Source organism: Topomyia yanbarensis, chromosome 2, assembly GCF_030247195.1.
Source record: "Topomyia yanbarensis strain Yona2022 chromosome 2, ASM3024719v1, whole genome shotgun sequence".
Classification (NCBI taxonomy): Eukaryota; Metazoa; Arthropoda; class Insecta; order Diptera; family Culicidae; genus Topomyia; species Topomyia yanbarensis.
This window is the reverse complement of record NC_080671.1, coordinates 368,837,261-368,858,416: the sequence shown is the minus strand read 5'-3', so window position 1 is coordinate 368,858,416 and position 21,156 is coordinate 368,837,261. Positions and strand designations below refer to the sequence as shown.

The following is a 21,156-nucleotide window of genomic DNA, read 5'->3' as shown; positions in this document are numbered from 1 at the left end:
TCCGGGGGAGGATGACTTCCGGTTCTCTTGTACCCCGACGATCTATCGTCGACGGTGCGTGCGCTCAGTCTAGTCCCCGGCGGTGGATCTAGCCTACTCTGGTCGCGCCCGCTGGTCTACCTTCTCTTTCTTCAGCAGATTGACTTGTCTGGTTTCAAGGTCGGTCCGGCGATTCCTGTGAAGTGTAGCTTTCGGTTCATCGGTGCCTCGATGACCCGAAACTATGTACTGCTACGTTGCTGGTCGTTGCTCCTCTCGACAGCTTCGTTGCAACGCTGACACGACTGGTCTGTTCACCATTCCCATTTTTCTTTGTACGCGCACATTCTTTGGACAATATTGTTCATGTTAATTACCTCTCCGACAATGGTTCCCATTTCGGTTTTGCTCGTGCTTGAATCGTGCTCAGGCGTTTCCTCTGCATCACCGCACGCGATGCAGTACGGCGATCTCGCGTGGCAGAACCTATTTCTTGAATTTCTGTTCATAAACACCCACAGGACTTACTCAATGTGTCCATCTACCATTTACTGCGTTATCCCACTGAAATTGCTATTTGCTTAAGGTATCAGTCCGAACTTGTTTACGGACTCCTCTCGTGCCTCGTTCCCTATAACACTCGCTATCTTTTTCGAATAGAAGGTTTATGGGAATCGTTCCAGCTATAACTTAGGCTGCCTTTGACGAGATAGTTCAATACGCGCTATACACCCGCATGGCCATGAGCCTGAACGTGCTGTTCAGTCGAGATGTGTTCCTCTTCGTCTGCAGTGCCGTCACCCATGCCTGTAGTCGCTTTTTACTGCTGCTGACCGCCCAATTGTTGGGCATGATTCGAGATAGTGCCGAGATCACTTTTACGGCCCTTACACATGCGTGGTCGATGCGGCTATTGAAGCTTAGCCGGTTGTCTATCATTACTCTCAGTTGTCTAACTTTTCGCGTTGAGTTTATGGTATACTCTCTGACCGAACCCTGCTGCACTGCTTTGCGGTTACTTATCAACATCATCTCGGTTTTGTGATGAGTAGTGTTGTGGTACCGGTAATACCGGTAATACCGGTACGTCTACTTCCTCTAGTGATTCACTTGGAGCACCACGTCGTCCGCAAAACCGACAATCTTTACGGCCGTGGGGAGGCTCAGCATCAGCACTCCGCCGTACATAGCATTCCAAAGAGTTGGGCTGAGTATTGAACCCTGTGGAACGCCCGCTATTTCGGTTACACTTCTTTTTCCGGCATCAGTTTCTGGAGGCAATGGCTTTTTGATTTTCGTTTTAACTCTACGTTAGTAATATTCTATAAAAAAGCGACGTGCACGAAACATGACAACAACGAGCCCGTCGGGATTCCCGGATTTTAGCTACCGGTATTACCGGTACCACAACCCTAGTAGAACTATAATTTGCTTATTACTAGCAAAAATTCGATATTACGTTTGTTACTAAATTTAATTGTCGCGTTAAGCTACATAATTATCAGGGCTATATTTAGAAATTTATAACGAAATGATACGATAGGGGAGGGGTGTTAAAACTCACTCAAAAAATGCTACATCATTTTTGGATGTAGCCTCACCGCTTATTGTGCTGTCCGGACCGTATAGTCATAATGTTGCTCGTTTGAAATGCAAGTATCGACTGATTCAGACACGCGGCACCTTTGTTTATAATCTAGAGGTATTTGTTTAAGTCGTTAGGTGCTCTCTATTGACGGCTCTGCCCTGAATAGAGTGGCTCATGTATGGGACTTTTCACGGTTTCCGATATCTATTAGTTGTGTCAGCTTGTCCGCCGGGGCTTGTTGATGCAGTGTGTTCTTTTTCTCAGCGGTGAAGTATTACCTATCGTATGTCCATCTCCATCGGCCATTCGCTTATTTACTGGTGGTGCTAAATGTTAGTGTTGGTTCACGCAATAGTATTTGGTCCCACTGCGTGAGAAGTTCTTTTCTCACGCAAAGATTGGTGCTACCGGGCACCCGTTGTACCGGTTTTTCTAGCCCTTCTGGCAACCGGGTAATGATCAGAAGTAGTGAGCCAACATTAGCTCACTCTATAAGCGTGACTAGCATGACAGTCGAGAATAAACCTGCAACCAGACGAGATCGCTCCTATTTCGATCCTGAAAAAATAAATGTGTAGTTAGTTTGTGCATGCAAAGTATAAGTTGTATGTGATAAAATAAATTACGGTGAACTTACCTGAAAGATTTACTGTGAACACCTACCTGTAAGAAGATTTCCCTGGTGAAATTGTGTGCAGAGATGACCTGTCGTTCGGTGCATCAGCCGTCGTCGTCGAGACTTTTTCTTTCTCGTTTTTCCGCTCGCCTTAATTGCGAGTTGCTTTTGGTGGCTATCGTCATTCTGCCGCTGCTTCCCGTCGGTGATCTGCGTTGCCTGTGCAAGTAACATTGCATGCTGAAAGTAGGGTACGTGTACCCATAGTGGCCTTCATCCTACCGGAAAATTCTGGTGAAATAGAAGAAAATCACAACGTAGGGGTAAGCGACATCAGTTAGTTTGGAGACACTAAACGCAATCGTTGTTTCGTTGTAGGTAATGGTAATCTATGTAATGTAATGGTAATGTCAGACGGCACAGAACTACTGCAATAGATAGATTGGTCAGCCGCATTTTCACGTCTCAAATGACGTTTGGAATGCCAATGACAAAGTATCTCCTAGTATCGTCCGTGTCGAATTTCTCTTCTCCGTATTTTAACATGAATCCATCAATGTTTTCGGTCTTGTAGGTGTACTTTAATTATATCTTCATCCATATATATGGATCTTGGTTTGAACGTTGTCATATTCGAAACCGCGTTGGTATATACTTCTGAATGTTATCAATATAAAGTTTCTCAAGTGATGGAGCTGTATATGGGTAACTTGTTCGAATTTAACTTCTATTTCATTTATAGTAACTGTTCCAGCTCCAGACCTATTGGGTTTAGCCTTTTATTTGTTAATTCATGTTTTATTGGTTAATTCATTTCATTGCAATACTGTACAGCTTGTGGAGTGGATACGTAACAACGCTATAGCTAGAATTGATTGTTTGCTTCACTAATATATCTATAGCGGAATAATCTTTAGCTTCTGTTCTACGCGAGATGAGAAGGTAGACTGTATATATCCACAGAAACATTCTGTATCCACATTCTGTAAACATATGATAATTTTTGCAAGATATGCGAAAATGTGAATCTTTTGCCCTTAATTGAGCCGTAGCAACTTTCATATTTGAAGTAGCACCTTTTATATATCTCTGAAAGATATGCAAATAGTAAAATGATGTGGAAGCGAGTGAGTTCATGCTTAGGCGAAATTCATAGTTACATTTGACACAGTCAGTATCTCTTCTCTCAAAAATTTATTTTAAAGTAAATTGACTAACTCTAGGGTCAAAACACTGTTATTGTTTTCTGTTTCGTTAGTTTCGAAGACTAATAACTTCTATTGCTTTTGACAGTCCGATTGTGATTGCACTCGATACTAATGACCCTATGTTGGAGTTCTTTATACAAATAATGCAATTAAACTTCTGGATAAAACAGATCATATTAACTCTCAAAAAGGCAAGGGGTTTCATAAGCCTGGGTTTAAATTTTTAAATTTTTTTATAGGAATGATCGAACGGTTTCGGGTTTTCATTTCTCTCAGTAATTAAACGAGGATGGAAATACTTCGAGCTCTTAGGAGCTATGCTTCTTGAAGTCAGAATTTGAGCTAGCCTTTTTAAGGGTTAAACAGTAAATATATGCAGCACATTTTATTACCAAGGGTTCGAGTTAATAGCCTCAGATTCATTGCACAATCCCGGATACTTTGAGTTGCAGCCTGACGTGCACCTAGAACACGAATTTCCAGCTTGATAGACAGCTTGACCAATGATATTGGTCAGAGAGTAGTTGCACACAAACAATTTTCTAATCCATGGCGAATCCTTGTAGCTCACCAGAGAACATCCGATTTGTGTCGCACGATCCGAGACAATCTGGGTGAAATGGCCAATCGCAGGTCTAGTTCAAGAATTCAATATTATTAAAATTTCCTAATATATTGTAAGTTTCTGCATACCCCTTGTAATTACTTGGATACTTTGCAATTATGTCGTTATTAGCGAAAGCAAATTCCGAGTACCAGGCATCAACGAAACCTTTGATCAGATCAGTGTCGGAAATTGTCATACCGTAGTAGCTTTTCATGGCAATATTCTGTCCTACTGCTTTCAGGTTTGCAGTGTTTCGGCATTGATCGTGACCGTAAACACAACGCCTTGCGTTGGCGGCTGCTATATTTGCCAACTCTGAACTCCAGACCTGCAAGTGTTTCTCAAACAAATTAACACATTTCTCCGATGCTTGTGATGCTTAAGATACCCACCATTGTGCCCATTCGAGCTGCTTGTGAGTAGAATTTGTTAGAGTAACTCTGCTTGCCGGTAGCAATCTTGCTACGAAGTTGGTTGTGCAAGTTCAGGATCAGAGCCTGTTTGGCCGAGTCCAAAACTATCTCCTGTGCACCTGCTCCACACGATGAGGCGAGTGATTTCAATCCATTGCAAGCAATGTGAGATGCTCCGTTCCGGCATAACGAAGAGCTGCAATAATCCACCTGCTGGGAGGATTTCACCAAAGCCAAGAAAACCACTGGAAATTGTATACAGCAATTATACCGTTATATTGGATTTGAAAGGAGTTTTCGTGACCGACCTGTAACTAGAAACTGCATGATGCTACTACTTTTCAAGACTGCTGGGCTTAGGAAGCAATGGATGCTTTTATAGAATGTATTCTAGACCAGTAACAGATGGTAATGATGAGATCAATATTATATGCAATTTACTTCATATCATTTGTTCAAACAGTTGATCGTATTGTCGTAGTATCGATAGTACTTGATCGATCAAAATATATTCCAAGCGGCTTGAATATCAATGATTTGTGTTCAACGAAAACAAAGTTAGGTTATGCTTTTACTTTATAGAGTTTCTAGAAATCAATAGTTTTTACATACCCAAGAAAACCTACCTAAAGAAAACAGTATACGTTTTTCATAAAGATAGGTGCTTCCCTCGCAGTGCTAGAAGCTGCTCAATTTTTACCTTCCAATGCTCAATACAATTCTCCTAGAATATTTACAATGGTCCAATTACGTGGAAAACGTAGCCAAAGACAGACTAAATTGATAACTTTTATCAGTTTTCAATAATATTGCAACATAACGAAGATATATGAAAAATTCATTTTCCGTCGTCAACGTAAAGTGTCCCTCGCAGTACTGCTCCATCGGAATCCAATCAGACTGATTCCAATAACTTCAGTTCTAGAGCTGATCCTTGTAATTGTTAATACTCAAATGAAAGGCAATAGTCCATTTATTGGTCTTACTTGTTTTTGTGAGCTTAAGTTATAGCTGTATAACTGTCTACAAACAACATGGTCATGAAGGGGTTCATAGGGTAAAGCTCTTGGCTTATAAGCCTTTTTAAGATATATTAATTACGATATTAGATGAAACCCATTGTGCAATTTCAGTATTTGGCACCGATTTGGATTGGTATAATAAAATTCTTACACACTGCAATTATTGTTAATGGTAAATCAATATTACGAGTGCAAGTAGTTTGATTAAATGTTGTATGCGTACTTTTCTTTTACTTTACTAGTCTGTTTTTGCTGTTATGTTCGTTATGTTCGCTTTTCCACTACTCATGTATACCAAAAATAATATCGGACAATTTATACACTGTTACATAATCTCTTTGCATATTTTTTCCCTTTTTACTATGTCTTAAATCATACTAACTCTCATTAACACAATCATTTGCATCTCATATACACTCACAATCTCTCTCATTCAAAACATATAATCGCTCGTGACCTTCGCGACAACACAAACCTAGTCACAATCGCGAACATGCAATTACAATCATTCACTCATACTTACGTCCGCGTTCTTGCCAACATTAAAACACCCCTGTAAATAAGTGAATCTTTTAGCTCCTATAAATTTACAAACACGTCCTCGAACATTGACTCGCAGCTCGCGCGATCATGAATCATGGTGACGTTCGAAAGCCTGTGCCCTCGGTCCTAGCAGCTTAGATCCACGCCTTCTGTTGGACCAATAAAAAATGACGCTCATATCCACTAGACAATACGTTCCATGTTGACATAATCTGTTCTAGCATTTGAACCGTCCACCAAAAATTAAGTATCAGAGTCACGGTCCGCGCGCGATCATCTAAGAACACACACGAATTTGCGAATGGACACACAGTTATAAAATGGAATTTATACACGCGAAGTTACATACACGATAGCACACACAACATACAAACGCCCATGCGATCGAACACGTTAACGTACAAACGCTAAAGCTCTTCGCTATGTTACATGCGATCGCGAAACTACAGCTCTCGAAAAAAAATTCCTTATGTAAAAATGCTCATGGTAGAAGTATTATATCAGTGAAAATGCAATAATTTGATGAAAAAAGTCAGGTTTCCATGTTTCCTTGAATTTTACAGATATCCAATCTGTTTTTTATCATACAGGTTTTAATCTTAGGGTCATTGGTCTTTTCAGGTTATTAAAATCTCTAACCCTATGTGCGGACTGGGAATCGAACCCAGCTGAGCTACGTACAACTGTAAAAATGTACGCAGCGTGAGTCAGAAATATCATTTAATATACACACCTAGAAAAAATAGTGTAAATTTACGTCTCCTGACCCTGACATATACGAGCATCAAAAATGACTTAGTTTTAAGTTTGATTTTAATTTTACATGACGTTTAATTTCGCAAATCATGTAATTTTACTCAACATACAGCGTTTGTTCTGAATGGTAGGAAGTGTAATTTTATGTCATTGCGCATGTAAAGCATATGTTTCATGTAAAATTAAACGAAGCACGGTAATGTTCCATCATTTCGTAAATTACGGTTCGTTGAATTGTGTCATGTTTGCAATTACGTCAACGATAAAATTCAGATTTTTTTGGCGTGTAGAAAATTTCGGGGATGAAACATCCCAAAATTTTAACTTTCCGTATTTTTTAAGGAACGAACATTATTCTAATCAAATACTTGTTTGTACTAGCTTGTTTCCATTGAAAAATTTATACAAAGTGTTCCGAGAGCTACTTCAAAAGTTACAGTTATTATTTGTCATATTTTCCCATAGTGACAATGATAAAAACTCCAATCGAAATGGGCTAGCGTTTACTTGAACATTGTCCAAATGATGTTAAATTTGGCATCTAAACTTACTGTGTCCACCAATTTGAAAAATGCGGTTTTGGAAACGATAGATGCGCGGGGCTGTTAAAACAAAAGGAGGTCAGTGGGGCCATCGAGTTTGCGAGAGATTATTCTAGAAGTTCAATACTAACAATTAAGCAAATGAAGAAATGTGAAAAATCCCAATACAACAGACGCCATCCTTAATTAGCATTTTCTGGAAAAAAATTATATTCAACGATAGAGTGCAAAGATATATTTCGCGATATATTCTATGAAATATACTTTGATTTGAAAATTTTCATAAACATTGAACCAACGCAATCCCTTCCCTTCCTAGGACAAATTATAATAATTAACAATTTAACATTACGAACCCGTCTATCTCAAACAAATATACTCAACGGCTTTTTGAACTGAGCACAAGTAAGTATGTAAATTACTTAAACAGTGCAGGTGCTATTTACAAACTCTTTTTACCTCATGTACCTTCCGGCTTGATTTTTAAAGAAGGGGTTGTGTGCTTCCACGTAAATATCACTCTGACGCAACAAGTGGATGCTCTGTAAATATGAGGTCCGAAGCTGATGCCGGAAATGTTCACTTATCTGTGCACACTTGTTTCAATTGACATTGTGTAAAACTTCAACAGAATAAGTCAGTGGCGTCACTGGTAATTGTTTGAGATTTTGAAATAATTATTCGATTTATGAAAGATTTTTTTTTCAACATTCTACAAACTCGAAGAGTAAATCTAAAGCAATTAACCCATTCATGCCCATGTTGTTTGTGGACAACAACGTTTTTAAACAGCTATAACTTTTGATTAAGGTGAGATTTGCTCACAAAAACAAGTAAGGCTCGTTAATGTGATTATTCCCTTTAATTTGAGTATTAACAGTTATAAGGATCAGCTCTAGAACTGAAGTTACTGCAATTAGTCTGATAGGATTTCGATGGACCAGTGCTGCCAGGGACAGTTTACGTTGACGACGGAAAATGATTTTTTCATATATCTTCGTTATGGTGCAAAATTATTGAAAACTGATAAAAGTTATCAATTTAGCCTGTCGTTGGCTACGTTTTCCACGTAATTGGACTATTGTAATTATTCTAGGAGAATTGTATTGAGCATTACAAGGTAAAAATTGAGCAGCTTCTAGCACTGCCATGGAAGCACCTATCTTTATGAAAATAAGCTTTTCGTGTTTCTTGACCCAACCTTTTTCAAGGAAAAAAGTTTTGAAACACTACATGCACTAGAAAAAGGTTGGGCATGAAAGGGTTAAATATTTTATTAAGGGGAAATAAGGGTTTCAGTGTAGAATAACACTTTTTTTAGAAATTTGGGTAAAGCTTGATCGAAACTTTTGTACATTATACTCCATCATTTCAACAACATTCTGCAATTTTTCCATGTCAAAATATCGACGTTACTCGATGACGAAGCTTTTTGTAGAATTTCTTTTTGTAGGTGTTAACTACCATTCAAAAACTACTTAAGACACATTCCACGCACTTGTATCGCTTACCTCATGGAAATAAATCTGGTAATATAAGTAAGAGTTGTTCTGAAATATGTTGGTATAGGTTTAAGGCTCTCAAATCATAGAAGAATTTTATGACGGCCATCAATGAAAACCATAATTGAATTGATTTTTTCCGTACCATACCGGTAGGTTTGTACTAAAATAAATTGGAGTAACGTTAAATGGCATTTTATTGGTTACAATAAATTGGCCAATTTTAGCCCTCTCCCCTAACGCAAAAACCATGTTTTTTTTTCAATTTTTAACGACAACAAAGGACGCTATCTATGAAATCTTTTCAGAAGCTATTAGTACTCATCAATACTTTTCTAAAAATGTGCTATTTATATATAACAAGCTTTGAAATCTTTCTCTGACAGGGGTATACTGAAGTGTTGTCCACTAACGCTTTCTATTACAGTATGATACATCCTTCGCCAGAGTTACTTTTAAGAGCCTACAGAACAGAATATAGACATAAGACATGAGGGGTTTAGGGGCGGTGGAGAGGGGGTCGGTTTGCCGTTAAGGGGGAGGCCTACCTTATAATATCGAATAATAATCGAGTTTTTAATCTTTCGCATGACGGGAAAGTTATTGACCACTTGGAACAAACCACGGTTTGTCTTTTCAGAATTTATTTTATTTTAAATGAACCAAACATCATAGTTTAATGCAATTGTGTGCAGTATTTTAACGAAAAACCTTTTTGTACTGTAATATATCAAAATTTTGAAAATGCTGGGTCTTTCTCTTTTTTCTAGAAGTCGTGAAATACGGCTACATTTTGGTTAATTTCTGCAATCATCACTATTAAGGGGGGTAAGGGTTTTAGCGCGAAAAAAATAGTGTATCATTTCAATAACATTATGTAATTTTTCTAAGCAAAAATATCGACAACTGAGACTCGGTGACGAAGCTTTTTGTGGAACGTCTCTGGAAAATTCAAATGCCATTCAAAAACTACTTAACCTATTTCTTTTAAACTTTGCATACACATCCTATGTAAAAAATACCTAACCCCTACGTTCAGTTTTTGAGATAAATTTGAATAAAGAAAGAACGATCGTTGATATTTCCGATAGCCGCTTGCTCGGGATTAATTAAATATAAATACAGCTCTCGACAGTTGAGTGTCCGGAGCTGAAGTTTCTCTTTCAATCAAGCTCAGAATTTCTGAAATAATTTACCAAACGATAAATCTATCATAAATTCTCGGTAGCCGGCTGCCCAGAGAAATAAACACATGATAACACTTCTAAGAGTTGTATAGATCGTATCACCTATCAAGGTGAATCTAGATTTGAGCAACTTTTTACCCTATCCTATTAACAAAAACTCCTTCCCGTGGCAAACGTGGAGATGCAGGGCTCCATAACAATGTTTGTAACACTAACATTCCTCTCTCATGATGACTGTAAGGACGTGGGGCTGGCGCCGTTATTGACATTTCAAAGTATGCAATTCTACGGTAATCATTTTCATGTTCATACTCTGTGATAGGGTGACGAGCCCATTTTTGCCATGTTTCTATTGTCACCATACCCATTTGAAGCCATTGGTTAGAGCAGTGTCTGCCATCTTTGTTTAACGCATTGAGTCAAATGGTAACGCAACAATAGGGGCATTCGATTCGAGTTTTTGTTGCGCTCAAACACGAGAATTTCACTGTTTTCAGTGCATTTGTGTTATTATATTAGTTCTTAACAACGAAGCAAAGCTGTTGATGTCAATTTTTATGCATTTCATTGATTGAAGGCCGAGAAATTAATGAATTAATGAGGCACCCTGCTTAGTATGGTGAAAATAGGCACTTTACCATATGTCAAAATATAATGCAAAAATTAAAAAAAACAAATCGTTGCATAAATTTAAGAACAATCTGTTGCACGAAAACATAACCAACGTAACAATGATTATGAAAACTATCAATTTTTTGATTACAGCTTACCCAACTGGTCACAGTTTTACTTAAGCGAGACCCATGCAGTTTCAACATCAGTGTAATCAATTGAGTTCTACAAGATGACGACACGAATTAAATCATGATGAATGAAGTTCCTGTTTGACAATTCTCGGTGGTTTGTTTACTTTGCCAGTTGCGTTGCAGTGTGAGTGCAACGGGCGCTCATCTGTTACATTTGAACTCACGTAACTTCCATGTAAACAAACCACCGAGAATTGTCAAACGAAGTTCATCAGGCTTATTCTGTGGGGTTATGTCGGTTGGTGTAAAACCTAATAACGTTTCAAGGTTGCCAATGTTTTTTATGTCTCCAAAATAAAATTTAAAAACCACAACATTTAGCCTCAAATTAGAAAATAAAAATTTAAAATCTGTTCAGTTGATACTTCGCAATTTATTCCCCATTAGCATTGCCAAGATGCCCTGAGTAGTTTTAGGATTGTTCTGGTTGGAGAAATCTTTCGCTTTGTGAAACATCGTCTGTCCAATAATTCAATAGAAAACAGTTTATATATATATATATATATATATATATATATATATATATATATATATATATATATATATATATATATATATATATATATATATATATATATATATATATATATATATATATATATATATATATATATATATATATATATATATATATATATATATATATATATATATATATATATATATATATATATATATATATATATATATATATATATATATATATATATATATATATATATATATATATATATATATATATATATATGCAATAAATGCATTTACAGTGCTATGCGTTCTCTTGGAAAATCAATTATTTCTTAGGTTTAAGTTACATGTATATCGAAGAATCAACGATACAGCTCCAGTTGGAAATCTCGCCTTAATATCTGCTGTTCAGTAGTCATTAATTTATATTCTGAGGAACGAAAGGAATTGGTATCAAATTAATATTTTATTGATATGCACAATTTGTAAAATTTTGCTGAATTTTTTTTATATTTATATACAGGCATGCACATTTCCATAGTTTTTTTAACTCTATGCTAAGTTCTTTGCATTTTATCATGCTCCATTTCAATTCATAATTAATTCTCCGGCAGTCGCGTCATTAGGCGACCGCTTAAAGCTTTAAGCGCTTTCACCTGACTTTAACCGTTGTGTGTCCGACGCGGTACCCGGGTACCTTTTTAAGTTTCAATTAATTAAATTCCTATGTTTTATCCATAGCTGGAAACTGAAACTTTGTGACATCTTAGAACTTCACTATGTCAAGCTTTTGGGTTAATAATATTGTTGATATAGTAAGGGTGGGAGTGAGGAGGGGCTCCTGAATTTTTTTACTACGTAACAGGCCGACGTGGGTACCCGAGTACCCATAAAACTAAAATGCCCATAACTAAGGTAATATCCAACCGATTTCGATACTTTTGGTCGTTTTGGATTCAGGAACTCATCCACTTTTGGACTTGGCAAAAATGAATCGGGTTACTTCATTCGGTTCCCGGAAATCCGGGTTTCCGGAAGCAGGTTCCAGAGCTGGGGTACTATTTGCGAACTTCAATGGAATACTAGCAATATGGGTATCAAAATTCTTGGAATTGCATCAGTAGGCCGTATCTCGTGGTTTTGGAACCATTTGGTTATTTGACCCCGGAACGGACATTCCGGAGCAGGTTCCCGTGGGGCCGTGAGTGGCCATTCCATTCCAATTCCATTTTTAAAATTGACACAGGGTCCCGTAACAATAAAAAACAGACTTTCGAGACAATTTGAAAAGTTTTGATACTCATATTGCTAGGACATTATTAGAATTTACCAATCATATCCTAGTACTGAAACATTACTCCGGAAAATCGGGATTACTAAAAACCAGGTCCATTATTCCGGTTCTATTGTACAGAATCAAAAAGTGGATGAGTTCCTGAATCCAAAACATCTAAAAGTGTCCAAATCGGTTAAAGGAAGCCATAGTTATGAGCATTTCAATTTGTGGGTACCCTCGTTGGCCTGTTAAAGGTGTTTTTTTTATTGGACACATAACTGTTAATAACGAAGTGCACTCAGTGTACTTTTCGACATTAGGTGGGTTAATATTTGAATATATGTGTTTTAATCTGGAAGTGGGGGGAATACGCTTGTATGTATGTACATGCCTTTAAAAAATAGCCGATATGTTGCATATTACTCATAACGGCCTACACAGCCAATAGTCTATAGTTAAGGGTTCAAATTGTAAACTTCAGATGCCGTGCACAATCCTGGATACTTGGAGCTACAGCCTTTTGTGCACTTGGAGCACGCTTTCCCTGCTTGATAAACAGGTTGATCTATGATGTTGGTGATGGCATAGTTGCACACGAAGTACTTCTTAATCCATGGTGAAACGTTGTAGCTCACATAGGAACACCCGATTTGGTTTGCGCGATCCGACACAATCTGGGTGAAATGGCCAATTACAGCTCTATTTCGAAATACCAATAATTTAATAAAATCATTTAAGAATATTTAATGTGTCTGTCTCATTGTATTCTTCTGGATAGTTTGCAACTAAGTCGGGATTTGCGTAGGCTGCCTCCGAAAACCATGCATCAATAAAACCTTTTATCAGATCAGTATCGGAATATGTCTTGCCGTAGTAGCTTTTTATGGCAATATTCTGCCCAACTGCTGGAAGCGTTGCCGTGTTTCGGCACGCATCGTGACTGAAAACGCATCGACGTGCGTTGGCGGCCGCAATACTTGCCAATTCTGAATTCCAAACCTACAAATATTTCACTTATTGATTTTCGAGTTACTCCAGCAGAGTGAGGCCAAGACGAATTTGACGTATCCAAATGAGCAGAAATCTGAAATCTGAATTTCTGTTGTGAATACGTCAAATTTCATGTTCTTTTGGATACGTCAAGGCCTCATGGTCACACTCTAACTAGAGTGCTCTACAAACTACCCACCATTGTGGCCATTCGAGCTGCCTGCGGATAGAATTTTGTGGCAGTATAATTCTGTTTTCCCGTACCAGTTTTGGTGCGAAGCTGGTTGTGCAAGTCCAGGATTAGAGCCTGTTTGCTCGAGTCCAGCACTACTTCCTGTGCTCCTGCTCCGCATGACGTTGCCAGCGCTGTCAGTCCCTTACAAGCAATGTGGGGACCTCCATCCGGGCATAACGAGGCGCTACAGTAATCCACTTGCTGGGAAGATTTTACTAAAGCCAAGATGACCACTGAAAATAAAATGTGATGACCTTTTCGATCATCTCTTCGATAGAATTGATATACCTGCTACCAGAAACTGCATGATGCCACTCCTTCTCTCGGACTGCTATGTTTTGGGCATAGTAGCCGCTTTTTTATAGCAATATAATGGTAACATACATTGGAACGTGTAAGAACAGATGGTGTCCGTAAGGGACCATTCATAAATTACGTAACGCTTTTAGGGGGGGGGGGGGGTACAACAAGTTGTGACATGTTGTGACATAGGGGGGAGGGGGAGTTAGCTAGATCGTTACGTAACATGTTTTCACCGAAGAAAAAAAATTTTTTTTCTTGGAATTTGTTACGTAATAGGGGAGGGGGGTATGGAGAAATTTGTGACAATTTGTTACATGGGGGGAGGGGGGAGTCTATTTTGGGCAATTTTTGCGTTACGTAATTTATGAATGGTCCCTAAGGCCAACCATCTAAATAATTTTATTTTCACACGACTTCATATCGCTTGTGCAAACACGAGCCAAACAGTAGTTCAAAAGAACTGATCAATTGGATGTATTCATGAAAACATAAGATTTGTTCCAGTACACGGAAGTTACTCCCTGTTGCTCCGGAGCAAAAAATTCTTGCTCCTTTTCACTCCTGTTTGCTACCAAAAGAAGAAAAAGGGAAGAAGATTATACAGGAACGTTTTTCTTCCTGTTTGCTCCGGACTACTTCCAGTTTCTCCTGGTACTGGAACAAACCTATAAACTTTTTTCTTTATCTTTGGTTTGGTTACCTGTACTTGTGTTCAGCCGCAAATAAAATCGGTTTGGTTAAAGTTTGGCAAGTTCCTATTCGCATTGGAGCTGTTAATACTGTTGCCAACATTGTTCTAAGGTGCCATCGCACGAATTCTTTAATTTTTCGTTTATATTTTCAACGTGCCCTCAAATAAAATTAGAAATGGATAAAAATATCTCGCGTGTTTTTTGAAAAGGGCCAATAAGCATGCTGTCAAAATTCACTTTGAGGGGAAATTCCAGACAAACCATTAGTCGCCTACTATAAATCTTAGCAGTAGATGAAAGAGAAAACTTTTTCCTTCCATAATATGTTAACATCCGTTCTTGGCGAGTTACGGTTTGTCCGGAATTTTCTCTCAAAGTGAATTTTGACAGAATGCTTATTGGCCGTTTACAAAAAACACGCGTGATATAATGATTAGTTAGAGCACTCCAAGCGAATGACACAGTTTTCGATTGCGCCTAACAGTATTCAATTTGAATACTGCGCAAAAAACTATAAAAGAATCAGGGCCGCCTTCTCATTGTGGTCGATTCGTTGACAGAAGAAAAACAATGAATAAGGGGGATGCCAGAGTGAACGCGATTCGCGACGCGACGCGATGCGAAGCGATTTTTGACAGATCGCGCGACGACGCGCGACTGAGCTCCGTTCATTTGTTTCCTGCAAAATAATACAGTACATGTCAGAGTGGAAGCGACGCGATGCGACGCGCTAAGCGATTTTTTGCGCGACGCGCGACCAACTAGTACGTGCACAGGTTTTTCGCGCGAAAAGATGCTGACAAATTCAAAATTTGATTTTACTTTGGTGGCAGAGGATATTTATGTTGATGTCGAAGCTCACATTGGAGCTGTCTTCCAAAGATGTGCACTGTGGGACCAACAACCCCGCCATTCACGGCACCGGATTCTTGTGAACCAATGTTGGAAATATGTTTTGGATTAATGGGGAATACTTGGTAAGTAAAATCGATGGACAATTTTTAAATTGTTATTAATGGGTACTGTGAGTGACCGACATTTTCTCAAATATTATACTTGCTCTAAACTCTATATTTTTTTTTAATTTCAGACGATGTTGCAAAGAAAAGGTGTAAAAAGTTGCGTGACACTTTTGGTCGCGAACTGTGCAAGCTGCCGGTGTTCAGATCCCAGGATGCTGGTGACCAAAGCGTTTGCTCTAGCTGACCGCATTTCAAAAGTCTACTTTTTACGGCAACAAATGTAGTCCAGGCAAGCAATTGGCAATCTCAAGCCTCAATTTTCCAACAGCGAGGTATTTGAGGACGTCAAGGCATTGGAAGGATTTTTTGAAATCCAACCAAGTCAACTAGAAACAATGGAGGTAGCTGATACCTTCACTGGGCGATCATTAAGTGCTCCTGTCTCGCTTCCCACCAAACGATATAAAAAGAATAACGAAAAGAACGCTCAAGCAGAATATCTTTTAGAGCTTGAGCAAAGGAAGCTAGAACTGCTTGATATAAAACTTTCATTGATAGCCCGCTACCCCATGTAAAGAAATCCCCTAGAGAAGCTTCGGCTTCGAATTGTGCTGCAACAGACAGGATTATGTGTGGGCTTTTGAACATTTTGTAAGAAATCTTCACTCTTCCTAATAACATCAAGTACAACCAAAAAAACTTTTTGTAGATGTAGAACATTGTCCTAGAGTGTGGCGGATATTGCACTCGAATGTGCTTTCCATCAATGCTGCCACAACAATGGGGGAAGCTCCACAAAGTCCAGTAATCTTGCGCACTTTGTATAAATACATGTTGGGTTAGCTGTGGCATATGAATTGGCTGAAGCTTTATCCATAATGCAAGACAGGTCTCCTTAATGATTCTAGCGGCCGTAGATCTTCCAATACGAAACGTGTAGGATGGTGCATTGAACGAAAAACCCGTTGCCAGAAGCCTAGAGATATTGCACTGTATTGGTTCTTAAATAAAACTATTTAATAATTCAATCTAAAAACAGCTTATAAATTTTGCTAATATGCCACGATATATCGTAGGGATTATAGAATTAATTTGTGGCATTCTACAAATTCAACATTATTTTTTAAGGGGTGATTGCTTTGCAATTCGTGAAGACATACTACGACGGGGAAGGGAGAGGTCTAGCATTACCTTAGTGTGATTATAAGTTTCTCTCGTGGTTCTATGGGAGTTTTAATAACGTTGGTCCACTCTTTAGTGAGAACAACTTCAATATGGCTTAAAATGTAATCAAACGTTTCGATGCTCACACGGGTATAGTTGCGAAATTTTTTTGGATAATTTAGCAAATCTTGGTGCAGGTGGAGATACGTCTTCTCTTTTCCTATTGATCGGATGAATTCCAAAATCTTTATGGTTTCTGAAAAAGAAATCGCGTACGCATTCGGACATGAAATATTTTTCGCCTGAGCTCATTTTTACAGAAACTTTTTAGCTCGCAATCCGTTCGATACTTCAACGCAATTTTTGTTTACGTATAACGCATATGACCATCGCTTCCAGTCGCGTTCACTCTGGCTATCATGTCGTGTTGGAAATCGCACGCAGTTCGCATCGCATCGCGTCGCGTTACGCATCGCGCCCACTCTGTCTTCACCCTAAAGATGCAACGTTGACGTCTTTTCGTTGTTGCAAATTTGTTTTGTTGAAGTGCCGGCAAGTATTTTCCAAGTTTGCAAGTATTTGTTCTTTATATGATGCTCATTGCAAACAAACTCTGACAGTTACTTTCCACTATAGTATTGAGTAGGGTTACCAAATGGGCTGAAAGCGAAATAAGGACATCTTGAATTTTGACCGAGACTAACAAATTTTACTCATCTTTGACTAAAATGTGTTTGGTTGAGTGGTATTAAGAAAAGATTTCCAATATTTTTTTTACAACAGCGCTTTTTTATTCTTCTCGGGTCCTAAGAAACTATGCAGAATATTAGGTCGTGGCATCTCGTGTTACATTTAAAATTTGTATGGATATTAGTACGAGAAATCCTATTTTTTGCATTTTCATTTCCAAAAATCAAAGCTTTTCCTTAAGTATAGAACTTATTGATTAAAGTTCATGAAGTAACTAAGAAATTTGCCGACTGTGCTAGAATATGATAGCTGTTTAAAATTCGATGGTTCGAAATAGAGGACAAATCGTTTTTTTTCTGTCAGCGCTCAACAAGATGAGAAACATGCAAAGTTAAGTTTTTAACTTTTCTTCAAGAAATGAAATTAATCAATGTTTTTGAATCATTAATCTGAACATAACAAATCAAAAGACTATAAGGAAGTGAACAACTATGGCGAGTAAAATGTTTCATTCGCTTGAGTGAATTTAATCTAATTGATTTCAAATATAACACGGCTTGCGATTAAAACTAAGGACATTTGAAGTAAAATTAAGGACGCTTTCCCAAATCATCGAAATTAAGGACATGTTCTTTAAAATAAGAACGGTTGGTAACCCTAGTATTGAGTTACTTTCAATTAACAGCTATTAATAATAATAGGCTCCACCTACTAAGTTTCGTTTACAGTCCGTGTTGTTTAATGGAAAATAATTCTTTTAGTCAACAAAACCATTTTTTACGGTTCGATTAGCAGAAATAAACTTGTTTGTTGTCTATTAGCAACAAACCATGATTTGAAAAAATACTTTGATACTTTTCTACAACTGAAATTCAACTAAATAGGTTAAATTTTTTCTTGGACTTGTTACATATGTTGCTTGGGTTATGCCAGGGGCGGATCCAGAAAAAAATTTCGGGGGGGGGGGTCCGAAATTTCGATTTTAAAATGAAGATTGTACAATTCGTAATACATAATAATCTTATGCAACGAATATCAGTTTTGTTGGGCAAATATGGTTTCGAATAATTTTGAGTTTGAAACTAAGATAAAATTGAAACTCATTTGAAATTTCTCAATAAGTAAAGTAATTTCGGAGGGGGTCCGGACCCCCAGGACCCTCCCCCTGGATCCGCCACTGGGTTATGCTCATGCTCTGTGATATGTCAAAATGTAACGTAAAAATAAAAATAATTAACAAATCGATCGAAATCGAAAACATAGCCAACGTGACAATGATTATCCTTTCAATGCGTAATGTTATTTTAAAACAACATTGCGAAAATCGTCTTAAAGTTATCGTATTAACGTACCAGATCTGAGAAACAATTTCAACTAAATTAGAAAAAAAAAAATCGATTCGCGTCTTTAAGGGTTATGAACAATATAATTTTTTTATACTTAAGCGAGCCTCATGCAGTTTCAACATCAATGTAATCAATGGCGTTTCAAGATTGCCAATGTTTTTTTTTAAATTAAAATTTAAAAATCACAACTTTGGCTGCAAAATAGAAAATAATCTGCTCAATCTTAGGCCACGAGAGTAGAGTTCCCCTTTAAAATGACAACTGCTCACCTGTTTAATTTTAGGGATTACTTAGTTTAGCATTGCCCAGATGCCCAGAGCAGTTCTAGGATTATTCTACTTGGTGAAATCTTTCGCTTTGAGAAACACCTTTTGTCCAATAATTCAATAGAAAACAGTTTAAATATGTATGCAATAAACACATTTTCAGTGCAATGCGTTCTTTTGGAAAATCAATTATTTCTCAGGTTTAAGTTACATGTATATCGAAGAATCAATGTTACAGATCCAGTTGGAAATCTCGCCAATGTCTTAATATTTTTCGTTCAGCAATCATAATTTTATGTTATGAGGAACGAATGGAATTGGAATCAAATTAATATTTTCTTGATATATACAATTCATTAAATTTTGCTGAAATTTTATTATATTCGTATATAGGCATGTACATTTCCTTAGTTATTTTTTCAACACTATGCATTTATATTTTATATTTTGCATTTTATCATGCTCTGATCGATTTCAATTCATTGTTAACCCTTCGCCAGTTGCGTTTTTAGTTGAAGTTCTAAAACGATTTCACCTGACCTTCATAACGAAGTGCACTCAGTGTACTTTTCGACATAAGGTGGGTTAATATTTGACATTAGGTGTTTTAATCTGGAAGTGGGAGGAATGTTCTTGTATGAGATGCCTTTTAAAAACAGCCGACATGTTGCATATTAATCATAACGGTATACACAACCAATAGTTTATAGTTAAGGCTTCAAATTGTAAACTTCAGATGCCGTGCACAATCCTGGATACTTGGAGTTACAGCCTTTTGTGCACTTGGAGCACGCTTTTCCTGCTTGATAAACAGGTTGGTCTATGATGTTGGTGATGGCATAGTTGCACACAAAGTACTTCTTAATCCATGGTGAAACGTTGTAGCTCACAAAGGAACATCCGATTTGGTTTGCGCGATCCGACACAATCTGGGTGAAATGGCCAATTGCAGGTCTAGTTCGGAATACCAATAATTTAATAAAATAATTAAGGAATATGTAATGTTGCTTACCCATTGTAATCTTCTGGATAGTTTGCAATTATGTCGGGATTTGCATAGGCTGCTTCCGAAAACCACGCATCAATAAAACCTTTTATCAGATCAGTATCGGAAAATGTCGTGCCGTAGTAGCTTTTAGAGGCAATATTCTGTCCTACTGCTGGAAGCGTTGCCGTGTTTCGGCATTTATCGTGACCGTAAACACATCGACGTGCGTTGGCGGCCGCAATACTTGCCAATTCTGAATTCCAAACCTGCAAATATTTCAATGGTTGATTTTCGAGTTACTCCAGTACTCCAGTTGTTCAAATAACCCACCATTGTGGCCATTCGAGCTGCTTGCGGATAGAATTTTGTGGCAGTATAATTCTGTTTTCCCGTACCAGTTTTGCTGCGAAGCTGGTTGTGCAAGTCCAGGATTAGAGCCTGTTTACTCGAGTCCAGCAGTACCTCCTGTGCTCCTGCTCCGCATGACGATGCCAGCGCTGTCAGTCCCTTACAAGCAATGTGGGGACCTCCATCCGGGCATAACGAGGCGCTACAATAATCCACTTGCAGGGAGGATTTTACTAAAGCCAAGATGACCACTGAAAATAAAATGTGATGACCTAATCGACGATCTTCTCATTAGAATGGATGTACCTGCTACCAGAAACTGCATGATGCCACTTCTTTTCTCGGACTACTACGTTTTGGGCATAGTAGTCGCTTTTTTATATGCAGATATGCAAGATAGCAATATAATGATAACATACAGTAACGTCGCGAGTAGTAACAGATGGTGTCAGGAAGGTCACCAATCTAAATAATTTCATTTTTCCACGACTTCATATCGCTTGAGCAAACATGAGCCAAACAATAGTTCAAAAGAAATGTTTGTCAAGTATCAATTGGATCTATACATGAAAACATAAACTTCTTTCATTATCCCTTGTTTGGGTGCCTACTCGTGTTCAGCCGCAAATAGAATCGGCTCGGTAAAAGTTTGGAAAGTT

At 37.9% G+C, this 21,156-nt stretch overlaps 3 protein-coding genes across 15 annotated transcripts in view; 1 reads left to right on the top strand and 2 right to left on the bottom strand.

Moving 5' to 3' along the window:
* Positions 1 to 21,156, top strand: part of LOC131684476 (uncharacterized) — a 231,462-nt gene that overhangs the window by 75,585 nt on the left and 134,721 nt on the right. The gene's annotated exons all lie outside the window — the stretch shown is intronic.
* Positions 3,363 to 20,863, bottom strand: LOC131680741 (uncharacterized). The gene is made up of 9 exons (XM_058961449.1): positions 20,804 to 20,863; positions 20,480 to 20,748; positions 20,174 to 20,415; positions 19,874 to 20,115; positions 13,703 to 13,971; positions 4,720 to 4,801; positions 4,391 to 4,656; positions 4,085 to 4,326; positions 3,363 to 4,026 (listed from the first exon to the last, which is right to left on the bottom strand). The coding sequence occupies exons 1-9, from the start codon at positions 20,820 to 20,822 to the stop codon at positions 3,780 to 3,782; spliced, it is 1,878 nt and encodes a 625-aa protein (XP_058817432.1). The 5' UTR covers positions 20,823 to 20,863; the 3' UTR covers positions 3,363 to 3,779.
* LOC131684475 (venom allergen 3 homolog) lies at positions 13,185 to 14,068 on the bottom strand. Its single transcript, XM_058967388.1, has 3 exons — positions 14,027 to 14,068; positions 13,703 to 13,971; positions 13,185 to 13,512 (listed from the first exon to the last, which is right to left on the bottom strand). The coding sequence occupies exons 1-3, from the start codon at positions 14,043 to 14,045 to the stop codon at positions 13,243 to 13,245; spliced, it is 558 nt and encodes a 185-aa protein (XP_058823371.1). The 5' UTR covers positions 14,046 to 14,068; the 3' UTR covers positions 13,185 to 13,242.

What these genes read in the sequence shown, in the direction of transcription:
- LOC131684475 (XM_058967388.1), bottom strand. An exon ending in CAGCTCGAATGGCCACAATG is followed by an intron (nt 13,513 to 13,702) that starts GTGGGTAGTTTG and finishes AAATATTTGTAG; the next exon opens with GTTTGGAATTCAGAATTGGC.
- LOC131680741 (XM_058961449.1), bottom strand. An exon ending in CAGCTCGAATGGCCACAATG is followed by an intron (nt 4,802 to 13,702) that starts GTGGGTAGTTTG and finishes TTACTGGTCTAG; the next exon opens with AATACATTCTATAAAAGCAT. An exon ending in CAGCTCGAATGGGCACAATG is followed by an intron (nt 4,327 to 4,390) that starts GTGGGTATCTTA and finishes AAACACTTGCAG; the next exon opens with GTCTGGAGTTCAGAGTTGGC.